Here is a 16253-nt window from a genome sequence, read left to right as displayed (position 1 = left end):
ATGCTACCGGACTTGCTGTAACTTCACTCACAGCTGCTGGAATGAGACATGAGGAAACAGCGTCATGCCCGTAGCGCAGGCAAAATGGCCACTTCAGTAATGGAAGAGACTGGCACGTGAACTGTTGGGGTGAGCCAATGAGGGCATGCAGTCTGCTCCCTGGGAAGCATTAAGGAATGGACTGCTTACAAGTCTGCACTTTGCTTGGATCAAGTAGCATCCCATAAAAATGAATTACAGTTAAAGCGACACCAGGCTAAGGAGACTCAAAGTCGGGCTGCACCAGAGAAGGTTGTCTTTTCCCCACAATAGGAATCTCTTAAACAGTTAGAAAGGGACACTCCACATATCCTATTCAGCATCTTCACAAAAATTAGGTCCAACTGTATGGTTCATCATCTTAGCTATCTTGTTGTTTTTTGGCTCATCACTTGGTGTTTAGGTCTAGACTAGAACAGTTAACCTTGGCTGCCACCAAGCCTACCAGCACTCAGCATCAAGCTGTCTAGCTCTGCTTTAAAAGTAGAATACTTTTTGATAAACCAACACCGCCAAATAAGGTGGGGCAGTTAGTTGGAGAAGATTTGATATTGGCCAAAATGTAAAATCCCAAGAGGATACCAGCATTTCCAATGCAGCGAGCATAAACTTGGTAATGTATTCCTGAGCACACATATCCATCTCCTGAGATATCAAAGCGACCCTTTGAGGCTGCAGAGATAATCAAATCTGTGAAGTTGTCTGGCATTCCTTTTCAAGGCAGCAAATTGAACATACAAAGCTTGTCACAGCTGGCGGGCCCCAAACTTTAATCTTTATCTGAATGTATTATCCTCTATATTGTTATCCTCGTATTATGCATCAGTTATTAAGATACAGTCGACGTTCTGCACAAATACACACACATTACATAAAGCATGCAATCCATCTGTTTATCAATAAGAGCAGTTATTTTCTGTGCATTATACACACAACATTCTACACACTTTCTCGCACTAACCTGACGTGTTCAGGTCTCAGCTTATCCAGCACCATCTCGATCAGGTCTGGCCTGAAGTCCTCCAAGAGGTACTCTGCTGCTAGAATCTCTTCAAGAGGGTAGTACTGAAACACAAAGACAGCGGTTAGCTATGTAGCTTTGAAGGTGGGGAGATTTAACTGTAAAACATACCGGTATGTGGAAAGGGCTTAATTAATTAAATTCCTTCATCCAAATACTTTCACGTCTTTAACTGCCACCGGAGTGGAATGACAGTAAAGCAGATCTGTTGTTAAAGCGCTTATCTTGATGGTGAGTAGATCTTAAATCCAGAGTTCAACGACTGAATCAAATCTTGCAAAGTGTTAAGAGAAGTGTGTGAGAAATTGTTTTTGCACTGCCAAACCTGGCAAGAAGAAGCACGCATACACACACACACACACACAAACACACAAAAGAAAATTCCTGTAACTGGTGCAGCAGTGATGATTACGTCCTGTAGCCAGTGAGCCGTGCAGCGACAGTCACACAGGTATTGTGGTAGATATAAAAGACGAGCCTAACTGACTGCGCCTCTGCAAAATCTAGTCAACAGCAGCACCAGGCAGCCCGATGACGACAGCAGGTAGAGACGCAACAAGCTGCACAGTGTCTCCCTGGAAACAGCCTCAGCAGACGGAGAGGGGACCTACGTGTACTAGACCGGCCACTTTGGACGTGTAGCCACGGGGGCGCTCCTTGTCCTTGAACCTGAAGGCCACTTTGTTTAAATCCTACAGAGAGAGACAGAGAGGTAGAATGTAACAAGTAAAATCACAACACGTACAACAGTTGCATACGATTGACAGGAATTTAGAGGCAGATTCTAGAAATAGGATGAGTCATTCTGATCCTTCAGCAAACAGACTTTTACAGTGTAGCACAGAAAAAGAACACCAGCTTCATTTGACACTGGCTGCATTCAGCAGATAAGATGGATTCAAACCTGCCAGCTATTTCCACCATCAGACTCTGCTGTCAAAAGTCTGTGCCGCTCTATTAGTTTCCCCACTAACCAGAAATAAGTAGGTCAACTTCGTCCTGCCCCTCCGCCTGCCATGTTATCTCTAAACAGACAACATTAATTACCTTGCACTCATCGAACACCCACGCCTGAGGTCCCTCAGTACGCAGTTTCTGGATGTACTGGAACATGTGGAAGATGATGTCCTCAACGTGCACTGCAGTGACACAATATATACTGGATTATACACTGTATACAACATGCCTAAATGAACAGCATCTACATGTCATTTACTCAGCGGAAACCAATCAGACCACAACAGGGAATTATCCTGAACACATGCAAAGCACAGCAGCAAGCGATGAATGGACTATGAGACTGTGCTACTTACAGAGGCCCTCCTCAGTCAAGTCCACGTTGATGATGAAGAACATGAATCCTCGGGCTCCTTCTTTTTGCCCTCCAACAAGTGTGTTCACCCAGCCTTCAAAATAATCATTAGATAAGAATCATTAATATAAGATTTAAGATTAAACACCTTAATAAAACAACTTCATTTTTGTGTTCCGTTTTAAAAATAATAATCATGATGATCATTTTCAGTTAGTCATTAGTAAATATAAGATTTAGGATTGAACATCTTAATAAGTTTAATAGTACAAAAAAAAAAACTGGTTGAATAATTATCCATAGAATGGTACATATTCAGATTCATATTATTTAGTATTTATATCTGGTCATACTATGTTAAAAAACTTGGTGGGAAACGATGATGCAAACCCTACACAAGAGTTTGAGCTAGTTTTCAACTTGTGTACGGCACCTTAAGTCACAATCCAAACATCTATCCTTACAGTTGGGAAGTTAGGCAAACCAATTGTGCATTTTATGACTTAAGCATGAACGTTTCAGCATAACATTTCATACTCCAAGGTTTGGTTTCAGCTTTGCCTAAATTGCATTTTTGTTATAATAAGGATTGAAGAAGTTCCTGACTCTACCACATATATGGTTTATTTCCAGGTGTAAAAGTAGCTATAGCTTGTTAACAACTTATGCTGTATGGACCTCATTTGAGGATTCCAGTAAGTGCTTCTTGTCAGACTGACAGCTACATTACCAAGAATGTAGAAGTCACAATAACACTAAATATGTGGCAAGCTAGCACATTAGCAAACATGCTAATCAGTAGCTAGCATGCTAGTTTGTTGTTTGAAAAGCAGTAGTGATGGGAGGCCTATACAACCATACACTTTGACACTTCAACCCTCTCCATTGTTAACATTTATTTTCTGTGTCGCCATGTTGAACTCCATATACTGCTAATATACCCAGGTCAGTCTGTCCTCTACCCACATGTTTGATGTGCAATCTATCTGAAATAGGAGCATCAAAATAAAACAATTTGTTTTTGCATAGCGCCTTTATGTCTTCCAAAAAGTGAAAAGGAATGAGCTAACCTCCAAAATGCACAATGCCTTCCTAATACAAGCTTACCCGCTCCACTTGTTGTTGGAGCTGTACGCTACGCCTTACCTTTAGATTTGATCTCAGATAACAAACTGCCGGGTCCCTCGTGACCAATCAAATGTCCCAGATAATGTCCCGGGTTAGACTTGTAGTACTTCTGGAGGTCCGGGATGGGGAAAGTCACATACAGGTTCCTGATGTCTTTAATAGGCACCACTTTGTAGAATTGCTGCAAGAGAAAACAGATTTTGATGTTAACTGGAAAACATTTTCATTATCCTGTGCCTGAATACATGTTCCCCACAAAACATAGACAATGTCTATTCATATAGCAAAGACATATTATATCACATTAAATATTGGGTATGGCCCAGTAAAAGTGTAAAGTGTGAGAAACATTGGTGAGATAAGTAACCGACTCACTTTCAGGTGTTCTTCCTGGAAGGGGTGCTCAGGGAATTCTGGGATCGGTACGTTCTTGTTCTCCACTTCTCCAAACAGCTTGACCACCATGGAGGTCAACTCATCCAATGATTCTGTAGGTAGAGAGGAAAACACATTTATAGTTGAGCTTAAGATTCATTTCAAAGTTAACCCTTTGATACACAACATGCGTCAAAAGTGACCCGAAGGAGTTTTTAATTAAGTGTGATAGGGGCGTGCCCTAAGTGTGTGGCAGGGGCGTGGTCTAAGTGTGTGACAGGGGCGTGGCCTATGTGTGTGACGTGGGCGTGGTCTAGGTGTGTGGCAGGGGCGTGGCCTACGTGTGTGGCAGGGGCGTTGTCTATGTGTGTGGCAGGGGCGTGGCCTACGTGTGGGATGTGACCTACATGTGTGCCGTGGGCGTGACCTACGTGTGTGGTGTGGGCGTGGTCTATGTGTGGATGGGGCGTGGCCTACGTGTGTGGCAGGGGCGTGGCCTACGTGTGTGGCAGGGGCGTTGTCTATGTGTGTGGCAGGGGCGTGGCCTACGTGTGTGGCAGGGGCGTGGCCTACGTGTGTGGCAGGGGCGTGTCCTACGTGTGTGATGTGGGCGTGGTCTAAGTGTGTGGCAGGGGCGTTGTCTATGTGTGTGGCAGGGGCATGGCCTAAGTGTGTGACAGGGGCGTGGCCTAAGTGTGTGAGGGTGTGGTTTAAGTTCAATATCAGTGTTATCGGTTGTATAGTGTATGTCATGTGTGAGTGTGACAAAGTAAATATTTCATATATTAAATGTGTAATTCTTTGGTCCAAATCACTGCTAAAATAATAATAAAATGAAAAAATCACTCTTATAATAATTTTTATGACATTTACACACGGGTCATTTTTGACCCGTGTGTAAACTTGACATAGTAATACAAAAACTATTTTAGTTCATAAATTAAGAAAGGAAAAATTAAAATAAGGATTTGTGGTAATCAAAAACAAGATATTTAATGAATACTTTGAATATTAAATGATGAAATATATTGATTTCCAAAAATATAGCAAAGAAACCCTCAGCCATGCACGAAATAACATTGTAGGTCAATATGGGTCATTTTTGACCCATGTTGTGTCTTAGCTTGTGTATCAAAGGGCTAATAGACAACCAGTAGCTCATACGAGTGCAAATAATACCCAAAGAATCGTATTAGTGGCTTCTAACTTATAATTAAAGGATGACTGCACTCATCAACATGAAACATAAACAGACTATCATACTTCGACTGTCAAAGTATTTCCAGAATGCAAACAACGGTTCCACACCAATGATTTTGACCAATGAACACACAAGGAAGCTCACGAGACATTAAGCAGTTAAGTACCGTACTTTTCGGACTGTAAGCCGCTACTTTTTACCCCACACTTTGAGGCGTCTGCTTATAGTCCGGTGCGACTTATATACGAATTTTTCCGTAGCTTTCCTCCGCCAACACATTTAACATGAATATTGTAACTGACTTATAGTCCGAAAAGTACAGATCTCAGAGCCATCAGTCATGTCAGGATGTTCCTGGAAGCACTTGTCAAACTACGTCTCACTTCAGACGAGGACATTTTGAAAAATGTCAGCTGGCGATGAACACACTGGTGACACCGTTTGTGCCTTCAAATTCAGAGCTAGCTCTTATTAAAGTGAACACTGTACACAAGAGGATTTAAGAAAACCATTTGCTAAGTAGAAATAAAAACAGGTGTTTTGTGGAGCCCTTGTTGCTTTAATTTTTTAATGCGTATTTATTTACTGCAATATCAGCTTTAGTTTATTAAGAAATTAGTTCGACTGTCCTTCAACACAACGACTGAAGATGGCCAAACAGGAAGCAGCTTTACAAAGTTTCTCACAATCACAGAGGATCACAAAGGCTGAAACAAGTAAAAGATCAAAAGGAAGATATTGTTTTAGAAAATAAATAAACCATGCGTTTGCAAATCCTAAGAATACAAACATGCAAAATAAAAAAAGAGGAGATGTTGGGCAGATGGTGTACATGGTGTGCCCATGTACACAACGTCATGCATGACTTGCATTGTTTGTTCCTCTTTGTTGTCTTGACTGATAAGTCGCATGAGGCCAATTGAGGTATTTCGCGGCATTCAAGCATTGGCGAGAGGTTACCGGTAGCTCTTACCTCTTCCCAACACACACAGTCCCATGAGGTTGGAGGAGTAATACGTAGAATGGAATTTCAGGAGCTCCTGACGAATATCAATCCCATCTTTAGACGGCCGGGTCTCAAGGGTCAACTTGTTGCCTAAAGAGAGAAATAATACACAGAGAGAATAATGGGTTTTCAAAATCAATGTCACAGCTTCTCAATGTCAAGGAGTACAAATGCAACAAGATGTTTACCAGTTCATAAAAAATAAAAATCCTTCCGTTTCATTTTCCTACTTCAGAAATATGAGCAGTGTATTGACATTCGACAATGATCACTGCACAGAGAACAAAGACTGTTCCTCTTCTTAAGAACACAAAGGACGCAGACAGAAAAACATCAGCGTGGTCTCATTGAGGACCGCATGAATATTCAGAGAACTGTAATATAATACTTTGAGTCATTTACTCTGAGAACCAATCAGTTTATGAGGACCCAGTGACAGCTTGTAAAGCACACGAACAAGCTGCTCGTCGTCTGTGAATGAACCACTTTTCAAATCTGTTGAGACAGAGACAGAACATCAAAGCAACACTCCTGAGAGGATTATGCTGGTCCGCTAACAGGGAGTGATTTTCAGGCCTGTCTGATCCTCTTCTATTCTTAACTGGATGAAGATATAATTCAAGGCTGCCCTCAGGTGGTTATTTGGAGCTCGGAGCTCTGACTCACTCTGACTTCCCTTCGCCCTGAGAGTAAAACCCTTCACGCGTTGAGATGCTTTCCCTCAGTTGAGTGAATCTTCATGGTTATGGTTAGGAGGCATAAATAGAGTTATTAATGTCACAGATCAAAGCTGTAGCGTGTGTGTAAAATAATGATAACTCTGGTTATCGTCTACCTGTTCCAAATTTGCTGAAGGGGTGGTTCAGGTTGCCGGTGGCCTTCTCTAACTGGAACAGCCTCCAGGAATCATTCATCAGGTTCTTCTCGTGCTCCGAGTCCACAGCGTTCACCTCCCGGTCCTTACAGCTCTCATCAAACAGAGGGCACAGGAAGAACTGGGCAAACCTACACAGATGGCAAAACGACAGTAAGGGGAACATTAAACTGCATGGTTCAAAAACTAATGTCGGTATAGCAGTAATTCACTTTCAGGTGCGTAATGAAGTTTCTTAGGGCTGGAACATTTAAAGATTTGCTCTTTCAGTAGCTTAATGCTGTTCTGGGTTAAATGTGTTGGACCACTTGTAGACACAGAAAAGAGCATGAAGCAGGACGTGATGAAAATTAATTTGCATGAGCGCAAGATGAGGGCAAACTGCCAAGCAAATGAGTAAAGCTGAGCACACACACACACACACACACATTTGAACATTTTCAAAGCACAGTCCAAGGTGAGATTTTGCTATAGATTTATGCAACAGATGGAATATTGTACAAAGTCATGTCATCCGACAAAAAGCAGCTAGTTGTTTAGATGAATTATTAAATGAATAAAATCACACCATAAACTGGAGTACTGACATGTTTGTAGTAGAAGATTCAAACTCAGTCTTTAATAACCCCACAAAAGAATCTTGCTCTTTGATTACAAATGACCAAATGTGCCAGCTGCCTAGAAAGTTTATACATGGGTACGGTTAAAATAACGGGGCCAGTTAATGATGCATATGCTCCTTTCAGACTCAGCGCTCTTCTATTTTCAAAGAGGCAACATCATTAATATTTAAACATACTCTGCACTGTCCTTTCCTACCACTACAGTGCAGATGGCCTTCACAATTCACCGGCACAGGGGAACAATTAGCCCACCACACAAACAGGTGCCTGCTACGCTATCAATTCATTTATAAGTAGGTAAGCTTATCCCGATAGGTTCAATTCTGACACCGCCCGACTGCCCTTTGCAAACCCCCCATGGCCGACACGTGAGCAGAGACCTCTGCAAGGCTGCGGACATCGGTTACACCCGGTGCCTGAGGTTTCCTAGCCTGAGTGGGGGGGGGGGGGGGGGGGGGGGGTAGGAACTATGCTGATGGTCACACACACAAAAAGGAAAAGAGCTCAACAAAGCAGTCTCTGGTAACCAGAGACGATCAGACAACAACCTGACAGCTCAACTGTAATGGTATGAATAAACAAGCACTAAGGAAGCAATCTGTCTTAATTGGGTTAAGGTATATGGGGCCTTAAAAAAAACAAAAAGACTTAACTCAGGTATGAAAATGTGGGGGACAAAATATTTGAGACTAGTTAGATTCATTTGATTGGACTGACTGTAAAGAGTCAGGTTTCCCAATCGTGACTAACATTTGCAGAGAAAAAGTCGTACCAGGGTGCCAGAGTCGACACAAATGATTACAGCGGCGCAAATAAAAAGTAAAAATTACTTTTGTACGTGGCAAAATGAATCTCATCAAATTAACAGGAAATTACCTGTCTAGAGCACCTTCCAAGTGTTCATGGGACACGTCAAAGTAGTAGTTGGTGTGCTCCCCGCTGGTGAAGGCGTTGGAGCTGCCTGCGTGCTCACTGAGGAACTGGCTGTACTCATTCTCCTTGGGGTACTTCTGTGTCCCCAGGAACAGCATGTGCTCACAGAAGTGCGCCAGGCCCGAGATGTTCCCTGGGTCCGATAATGAACCTGGGAATTCAAGAAGAACGGCCACAGAAAATCAGCTGATCCCGCTGTATATCTAAGCTCATTAAAGTTCAAAGATGCAGCATCTTGATTTTTCATTGTCTGCTAGACTCTAGAGGAAAGAGTGGAAATAAGCCTAGATGTGTAATTGCACCGCGACTATATATTACATTGTGAACTTGTTATTCAAGCAATGATTTAAAATGAACACAGAGACATTATCTTAATAATATGATTTAAAAAAATTTGGTAACATAGGTAGTGTGGAGTATTAGGAATGTCTTCATCATTTCCTAAGCCTGCAGTAAATGAACCCTTGTCACTCTTAGTCTGGAAATGGAACACAAGGTAGGTACACAGCAATATTGTGTTTACAGGTACCGTATATTCATGGTAACAGGAATACTGCATAACCGATGAATTATAGTTCTATACTCACAACCTTTGAAACAATAGCAAGTCATGATCTTGTTAAGCTAGAGCAACCAGCAAAGTGAGTTCACACTCAGGCAATCGCAATATGTGCATGTAAAGGCACATTTAACATTAATGTCAAAATCCATCAAGACAAAATTCTGAGAATTAGTGCAATTCATCTTGACCTAGTGATTGATGTCTGGAATATATTTTTTATAAATTCAAATTCATGAGAAAAAAAATTAAAATGCAAAACTTCAGGTACACAGCCAGCATTGAGGTTACTCTGTGCATGCAACTATGGCAATCTGAGAAGAACACCATTTTTCCATGCATTTTACCAAAATAGTCTATTTTCATATTCTACAGGGCAAATAAAATGTTTAGATATTGTGGATATATTTTCCCTAGTGCTTTCAAAAAGCCCCCCGTAAGGCTTAAAGCCACATGACAATACAGGAGTACCTGGCAGGACAATAGCGATGAAAGACCTTTACCTATTTCAACATCCAAAGCAGCTGAGGATTTGTCTGTTGTCGGGTCACTGATGAGCATTGCCTTCAGGCCATTGGTGAACTCCAAACCCCGGTAAACCCGTTTGTCCTCAGGAGAGCGAATTATGTCACTGACCACCCTGTTCACTGCTGGGTCGGTCATTCTGAGAGGAAAGGATGACACCAGCCTGCAGTGGAGGGAATCAAATGTACGGTCAACATTTGGTGCAGTTAGCCAAGGACTCTGTCATATTCTGATACAACCCACATTGTGGACAAAAATCACAAGTGACATTCTGTGTATGACAAGACTGATTTGTATATAATACGTATAAATAAATACATAGTGTACACTCACACTAAATATAAGCCACAACACTCACTGAGGTCACCTTTTCAGGGGTTTAAGATGCCATAGTTGGGTCAATCGGACAGTCACTCAGACTAACTTACAGCAACAACATGCACCTGGTAACATCACTGTGAAAGCAGCTGCTATTAGCAAACTCATTGTTGATGTAGAGCACATTTGTAGGAATCTGACAATTCATTATTTAGCGTTAACTCACACGGCGTATAGTTGTTATCAGCTCTGAAACAACCAACAAAACTGTTCGGAACTGTATTTAGCGAAGTAACGTTACAGTTATTACTAGCTAGACAAAAAGGAAATATACCAGAATTATTCGCAATGTACTATTAACGCTAAGGTGGTTGTATGAAAACACGAATACAACAGTTTCGCCCAAAGTACAGCAAAAATTAGGCAGCATTACTCGCTAGAGGACATAAAACAAACCCCCTCACAGAAGGCAAACTAGCGTTAACGTTAGCTTGCTAAATTAGCAACATGAGCTCCAGGAATATGATCAAGGATACAAGTGGTGTTAGTTTGTCTAATTAACGTTATGTGGTTAGCGTGTATTCCCTGCCGATATAAAATGTATTATAATTGTGCATTATACGGTACGTTAGCTCCGCACACAAATCCGTCTTCGCTAGCTAACAGTGCCACCCTACGTAGCATCATAGCTAACGGCTTCAGTCTTACGTTAGCTTGGGTCTTAACATAGCTCAGCAAACCGGCTTTAGTTCTGCAGCCAGCTAGCCTACCTTTGGTGTGAAAATAACTCAATTGTTTTTCACAAAAAGTTAAGACATTTGACTTGACAACACTTACCTAAAATCTTGGTTAATACAGAAACCGTTGCCTGCTGACTGGAGGTATCTCGTAAACTGGGCCGTTCGGTTAATGCACTTAAACATACTTTGCACCCATAAAAAACAAACCTTGGCTTTTACAGCGCCATATTTAAATAGACAAAAGCAATCACACACCGAACAGACCGTAATTCAACATAGTACGTTATCAATTCTGCGATGATATCAGCGGCTGGTCCATGTAATAACGACAATAGATATTGATTAGGCAGTCGAAGTTTAAATTACCTGCATGCGGCAAAATATCTAGCACATTTCTGAAATTGTGTTGTGTCATTGGTTCTGATATCGATTAGGAGCCCTGCGCGTGGATTCTTGTTCAGCGTATCGTATTGGTTTAAGAGCCCCGTCATACGCATTTCAACTGTAGTTACACATCATTGAGAAATGAACACAACTGATGCAAAATTGTCAAATAAATACAATAAAATACTGCATGAAATTCATCGCCTCTCCTTGTGGAAAACTAAATGGCCATAAGATGCAGTTAACTGGTGATGCAGAAATTGTATCAATAGTAAAGTCAGAGATGCCCTGAAAATAATTAACTTGAAATCTGCAAAGAGACTGTAACATCCAGTTAACCTTTGCAAATTACTCCACTACAAATGTCAAAATGTAAATGAATAGTGAGCCAATAATACAACTACATTACACAATACATGTTTTTCTTTGTTTTGAAGGCATTGCGATCGACAAATATTTAGCTTTCTTTGTACCGTGGGAATGGGTACATTACACATGCAATAAAATGAAATTGATTAACTTTGGACATTCAAGCCAAGACCATTTGTACATCGCACCACAATTAGATATGAAGAAAATAAATCGGGTACTTTTACTATATTTTTGACAAATAAAATAACTGCAGGCTATTTTGATTTCTTTCTAAATACTCTATGCTTAATTGTATGCACGCAATATGTAACTTACTTTCCCTTTAACATTAACACTGACAACATGAACTAAAAATGTTCTGCAGATGTACTCTTTGAATTTACGTGCGTGTGCTGTGGGTTGTAGTTATACCCACTGAAATTGCTGACATCACACAGCCACTAGATGGCGACCTTCACTTGTTCAACAAAATTCACAACTAGAACCTAATCACGCCACTCACCTCACTGTTGTAATGGTCTCGTGCCTCTTTTTATTAATGGACCTTATGACTACACACAGGTTATCATTATATTAACTTTTAAGAAAAGACAGTGTGGGCCTATACAGCAGGACGGTTCAGCCTGGTTGGCAAAATCCCAATGAATTTCCACCTCAGCAGGTTGTTTGGAGAGTCCTCGGGCGACCTGTCGCTTGTGATTGCCATGCGTATGAAGGTAGATTTGTGTCTTTATTTTCAAAAGCAAAAGAAAGTTTCAAAAGCAAAAATAAAAGTTTTAAAAGCAAAAACAAATCCTATGAGCTTGGTTCTCTCTGACCGATGTAGGTACAGATGACGAGGTTACAACCATGTTACTGTCTTGTATTAAACTTGATGAAGATTAGCTAAAGTGTGGCCTCAGATAATCATAGGCCTTGTGTGTTTTATTTTTTCTTTGAGAAATTTAAGGCTAATGATAATTGGTTCTTGTTTCTAGGGTGCTCTTTGGCTTCAGTGTGAAACATTTATTTTGATTAAAGAGAAATGAGCTAGAGGCCAATGCACTCCAATTACAATGCTCAAAATGTATTTTACTGACATGTCCATGTCGGGTTAAAAGGAAATGTATATCGTTGTCTACATGTAGTAGCAAAGCCTTGTTCAAGGCCATTTTCCTCAGCCTGCTGCCCTAAAGTCTTAACTACTACACCTGGACAGCTTGACTTGGAGATTATTTCCCTTTCCTTAAAATAATTTTTTCTGTATTCAGGGCGATTCGACTTCATGTGAAGACTAAGCGCATGCCCATGCTTCAGCAACTGCGTGAGGGCCTGAAAGTGTGTGACCTCATCAAAGTGATGCAGACAAAGCCAGAAGAGTGTCGCAGTCTCTTCATCTTCAGAGACGACGACTCAGTTTGCACGAGTGTTGCTTAGAGTGTTGTACTAGTTGTACTACATAGTATTTCCATAACTTCCTTTCTGCTTCTTAACTAGCTAAGTTTTGAGAAATCTCATTGTGTATCACTATGTTTGAAATGTAGGTGGACTCACATTACATCATGTCCCATCTGGCCCCGGAGTTGAGTGTAAGTGGTTCAAGTAAGCAAGTGAAGGAATCAAAAATCTTGGAGCACTTCCAATATTTCCTCCTAGAACTTGACGGTATGTCCAACCATTCATTTAAAATAATTATTTGTGATTGAAAGTTTAGATTTCCACCCTAATTCTATACCATAGAACTGTCTTAATGAGCATCATATTTAACTGTTTGCATATAAAATGACTGGAGAGATTTATTCTGGTCTACACTTTGTATTTCTCTTCAAGATGCACAAACTGATGGCGACACCGCAGGAGAGGCTTTGACTGTATCCTCAGTCATGCAGTGGATGACTGGTCAAGCTCACAGACATCTGCTTTTGGAAGATCGGCAAACATTCAAACTCACAGTGAAATTTGATCATTGGTGTCTGAACGCCATGCCTAACCACGCTGTGTGTTACCCAAGTGTCAGTGCTCGCACAGACACCATCACATTCCCAGTAGCCCACATTAAAGATTATGAATCTTTTAAAACACTCCTGCAAACTGCCATTAAGTATGGTGCAGGATTTGATAGAGTGTGATAAATGTGTTAAATAGTTGTTGGCAAGAGCATGGTTCTGTGTTTCACTTGTGCTTATTCTTTATGTTTTCTATTCTTTAGTGAAACAAACAAAACGTTCCAGAATCATTTTATACTGCAGCTATTTATGCCACCTTGTTATAATGTGAGTGAGCAAAATAAACACATAAGTATCTATTTACTGTGCTTTATTTGTGATCAGTTAAAAGTGCATACTTGTTTTAGAATAAGCACATGAGATGTGCATCAAGTATATCAATCAAACTTCATCCAAAAAATGAGGCCAGTTGAAGGACATGCATATAGATGTCCCGTCCAAAAGAAGAGGAATCGACGGTGGGGTTTACTTGCTGCACTGCAGCAAGACCTTCAGCTGACAAGGGGCACGGCATCTCTGCTACAGTGACCCCATGCTCTGGATCAGGTTCCTCATCATGCAAGTGTTCTGCTTGCAGGATCTGAGATGGACCAAACACATACATTAATTATGAATATAGCCATTGCCATAGCCAGTAGAGACCCTTTTACAAGCCGATATCCTGCATCAGGCATTCTGGCTTTGATAGATCTCACCTTTTGGTCAAGTACAATGTCTGATATATCAGAGTAGGTGTTTCTGACTGAGAGATTATGCTCCCTCATCCTCCTGTAAAGTGTGGATCTTGAAATGCCATGGGCAGTAGCCAGAGTGGTCATTGGTAGGTTCATGCTTAGAAGATTTTCAAGGACTAGGGTATTAATGCTAAATTTTGGTCGACCCACAGTACCATTCCATTCAACTACAGCTACACTGTCAAGTAATGGAGCAACAGTGCTGTTTGAAATGTGAGACTTGATCACTTCACTTAGATTTTGTAAACCATCTACTACACACTGAGGAATATCCATATAGACTGCCCCTGCTCGAAGAAACTGCAATTCCTGAGAGATAACCATGTGCAGGTAATCAAAATCAATTGGCTCCCTTGTGATTACTGCAGAAAGCCGATCCCTGACCCTGCATAAAAGCCGCCTGCTAATGGATTCCTGTAAGAGGGAATTTAGCAAAATAGAAATTTATTAGAGCAGTGGTATCAAAACATGTTTAGATGTGTATATACAGATCAATTACATTTTGAGGAGAGAGGTCAACATACCTGAACAAAAGCTCTTTGTGGAAGAGGTTCCATTCTCTAGAAAAGGGAATTATGACCACACTGGATTATTATAAATACACAGACCATATAGTCATATCGTATAACAAGAAAAGCCAGTCATTGCCAACAAACTAAACAATGGAATGATTTAACAAATATACAGAACCCCTCCATAATACACAGACATGTTTAAATGTAAGTTGAATGAGTTTTGTGTCACTATTTTACTCTCTGGAGCTTATTATAAAGGCACAAGTGGTACAATTTTGTTAATTATCAAGTATAAAATGATACAAGCCTTTGTATGGGGTCAACTGATAATGTTTTGGGTTCCTTTTACTGTTACATGATTCGTACTTGTTAGCAGGAACCCAAAACTTAATATGTTTGTGTTAATCAATTCAACTAATGTAATAGGTTTATTTACAATTGCACACAATAATCTATGAATGAAAATAATAGAGTTGTAGCACATGCATGTTAATTTCCATGCGAGGCATATATGTGATCTAAAATACACTGATTTAAAGTATTTTCCCAGAGCCTGCGTTCATAATTGCCAATTTATCGACTATCATGTATGTGTGTGTACTGCACAGCTTCCGCGACAAGGTGGTGCGTTTGAACACTTAAGGGACGTTTCAAGCAGAGGTGGCAGAAGTAGTAAAAGTTTTCTTCGGTGTCTGACCAGTGTAGTCATAAGACGCATGTCGTTTTTAGATACAGTGTCGTCATCTGTACCTACCTCGGTCAGAGAGAACCAAGCTCATAGGATTTGTTTTAAATTGTGTCATACATGTGTAGCTAACCTTAGCTAACATAGATGCCTCAGGTGCATGTAACCTGTCATGTCAACACAGCAGCCCTCCATGTCGTTCTTAAAAAGAGACTCCACGACACGAACAACATGAGAACAAAGTGAAGTGCTGCTATATTTACAATAATTTTGACAAAACAGAGCAGTCAACTTACCTCCATGTCACGTAACCTCCCGTTTGTGTAGGTAATGCAGATACGAGACGCAAGTCAAACGGACCAATAGAAACTCCTGATACATTCAGCAGCGTATGCCCCGCCCACTACACCCAACTCAGCTTTTGGCTTCAAAACATTTGGTTTCACAACTTTTGGTTCCAAAGCTTTTGCCTTCAAAACTTTTAGTTTCAAAACTTTTAGTTTCAAAACTTTTGGATTCAAAACCAATGCTTTTATTTTTTTAACAAATAAATTATTCTCAGTTTATATATTTGCTTTTAAAACTTTTTTTTTTGCTTTTAAAACTTTTATTTTTGCTTTTGAAACTTTCTTTTGCTTTTGAAACTTTTTTTTGCTTTTGAAAAATAAAGACACAAATCTACCTTCACAGGTAGAGGTGTGTTCAGCGTCACAGACAGCTTGCGCACAGCTGGGAAGGATTTCACTAATGCTGCGCTCTCGCGGCTCCTGTCAATCCGTGTATATAGCTACAACACTTCCTCAGCTCACTAACTCGCTAGTGATCCACGGGTGTTGGTCTTCGTCACCACCGTCGTTTGTTGCGGGAGTAGCAGGTGCCTCCATTTCTGCTTCCATCATGAAATCAGTCATCGTAGAGTGGAAT

At 40.6% G+C, this 16253-nt stretch overlaps 1 protein-coding gene and 1 long non-coding RNA gene across 3 annotated transcripts in view; both read right to left on the bottom strand.

Annotated features, from left to right (window-relative positions):
- The window catches only part of LOC306785768 (insulin-degrading enzyme), a 28507-nt gene extending 17642 nt beyond the window's left edge, over positions 1-10865 (bottom strand). For both annotated transcript variants that reach the window (XM_079280227.1, XM_079280226.1), the window contains exons 1-11: positions 10752-10865; positions 9575-9759; positions 8456-8663; positions 6918-7087; positions 6050-6172; positions 3876-3988; positions 3519-3681; positions 2374-2466; positions 2108-2199; positions 1672-1752; positions 1001-1104 (exon numbers count right to left, since the gene is read on the bottom strand). In XM_079280227.1, coding sequence (XP_079136353.1) covers positions 1001-1104; positions 1672-1752; positions 2108-2199; positions 2374-2466; positions 3519-3681; positions 3876-3988; positions 6050-6172; positions 6918-7087; positions 8456-8663; positions 9575-9759; positions 10752-10837 — 1418 coding nt within the window. In that variant the 5' untranslated portion in view covers positions 10838-10865. The remainder of the gene's footprint in view (positions 1-1000; positions 1105-1671; positions 1753-2107; positions 2200-2373; positions 2467-3518; positions 3682-3875; positions 3989-6049; positions 6173-6917; positions 7088-8455; positions 8664-9574; positions 9760-10751) is intronic.
- Positions 10866-13709: 2844 nt separating this feature from the next.
- Positions 13710-15661, bottom strand: LOC306786176. Its single transcript, XR_013772467.1, has 3 exons — positions 15626-15661; positions 14654-14689; positions 13710-13975 (listed from the first exon to the last, which is right to left on the bottom strand). It is a non-coding gene; the product is annotated as an uncharacterized lncRNA (long non-coding RNA).
- Positions 15662-16253: the final 592 nt, after the last annotated feature.

The sequence above is a fragment of the Melanostigma gelatinosum genome, assembly GCF_949748355.1.
Source record: "Melanostigma gelatinosum genome assembly, chromosome: 12".
NCBI classification, from domain to species: Eukaryota; Metazoa; Chordata; class Actinopteri; order Perciformes; family Zoarcidae; genus Melanostigma; species Melanostigma gelatinosum.
This window is presented reverse-complemented; position numbering and strand designations above follow the sequence as displayed.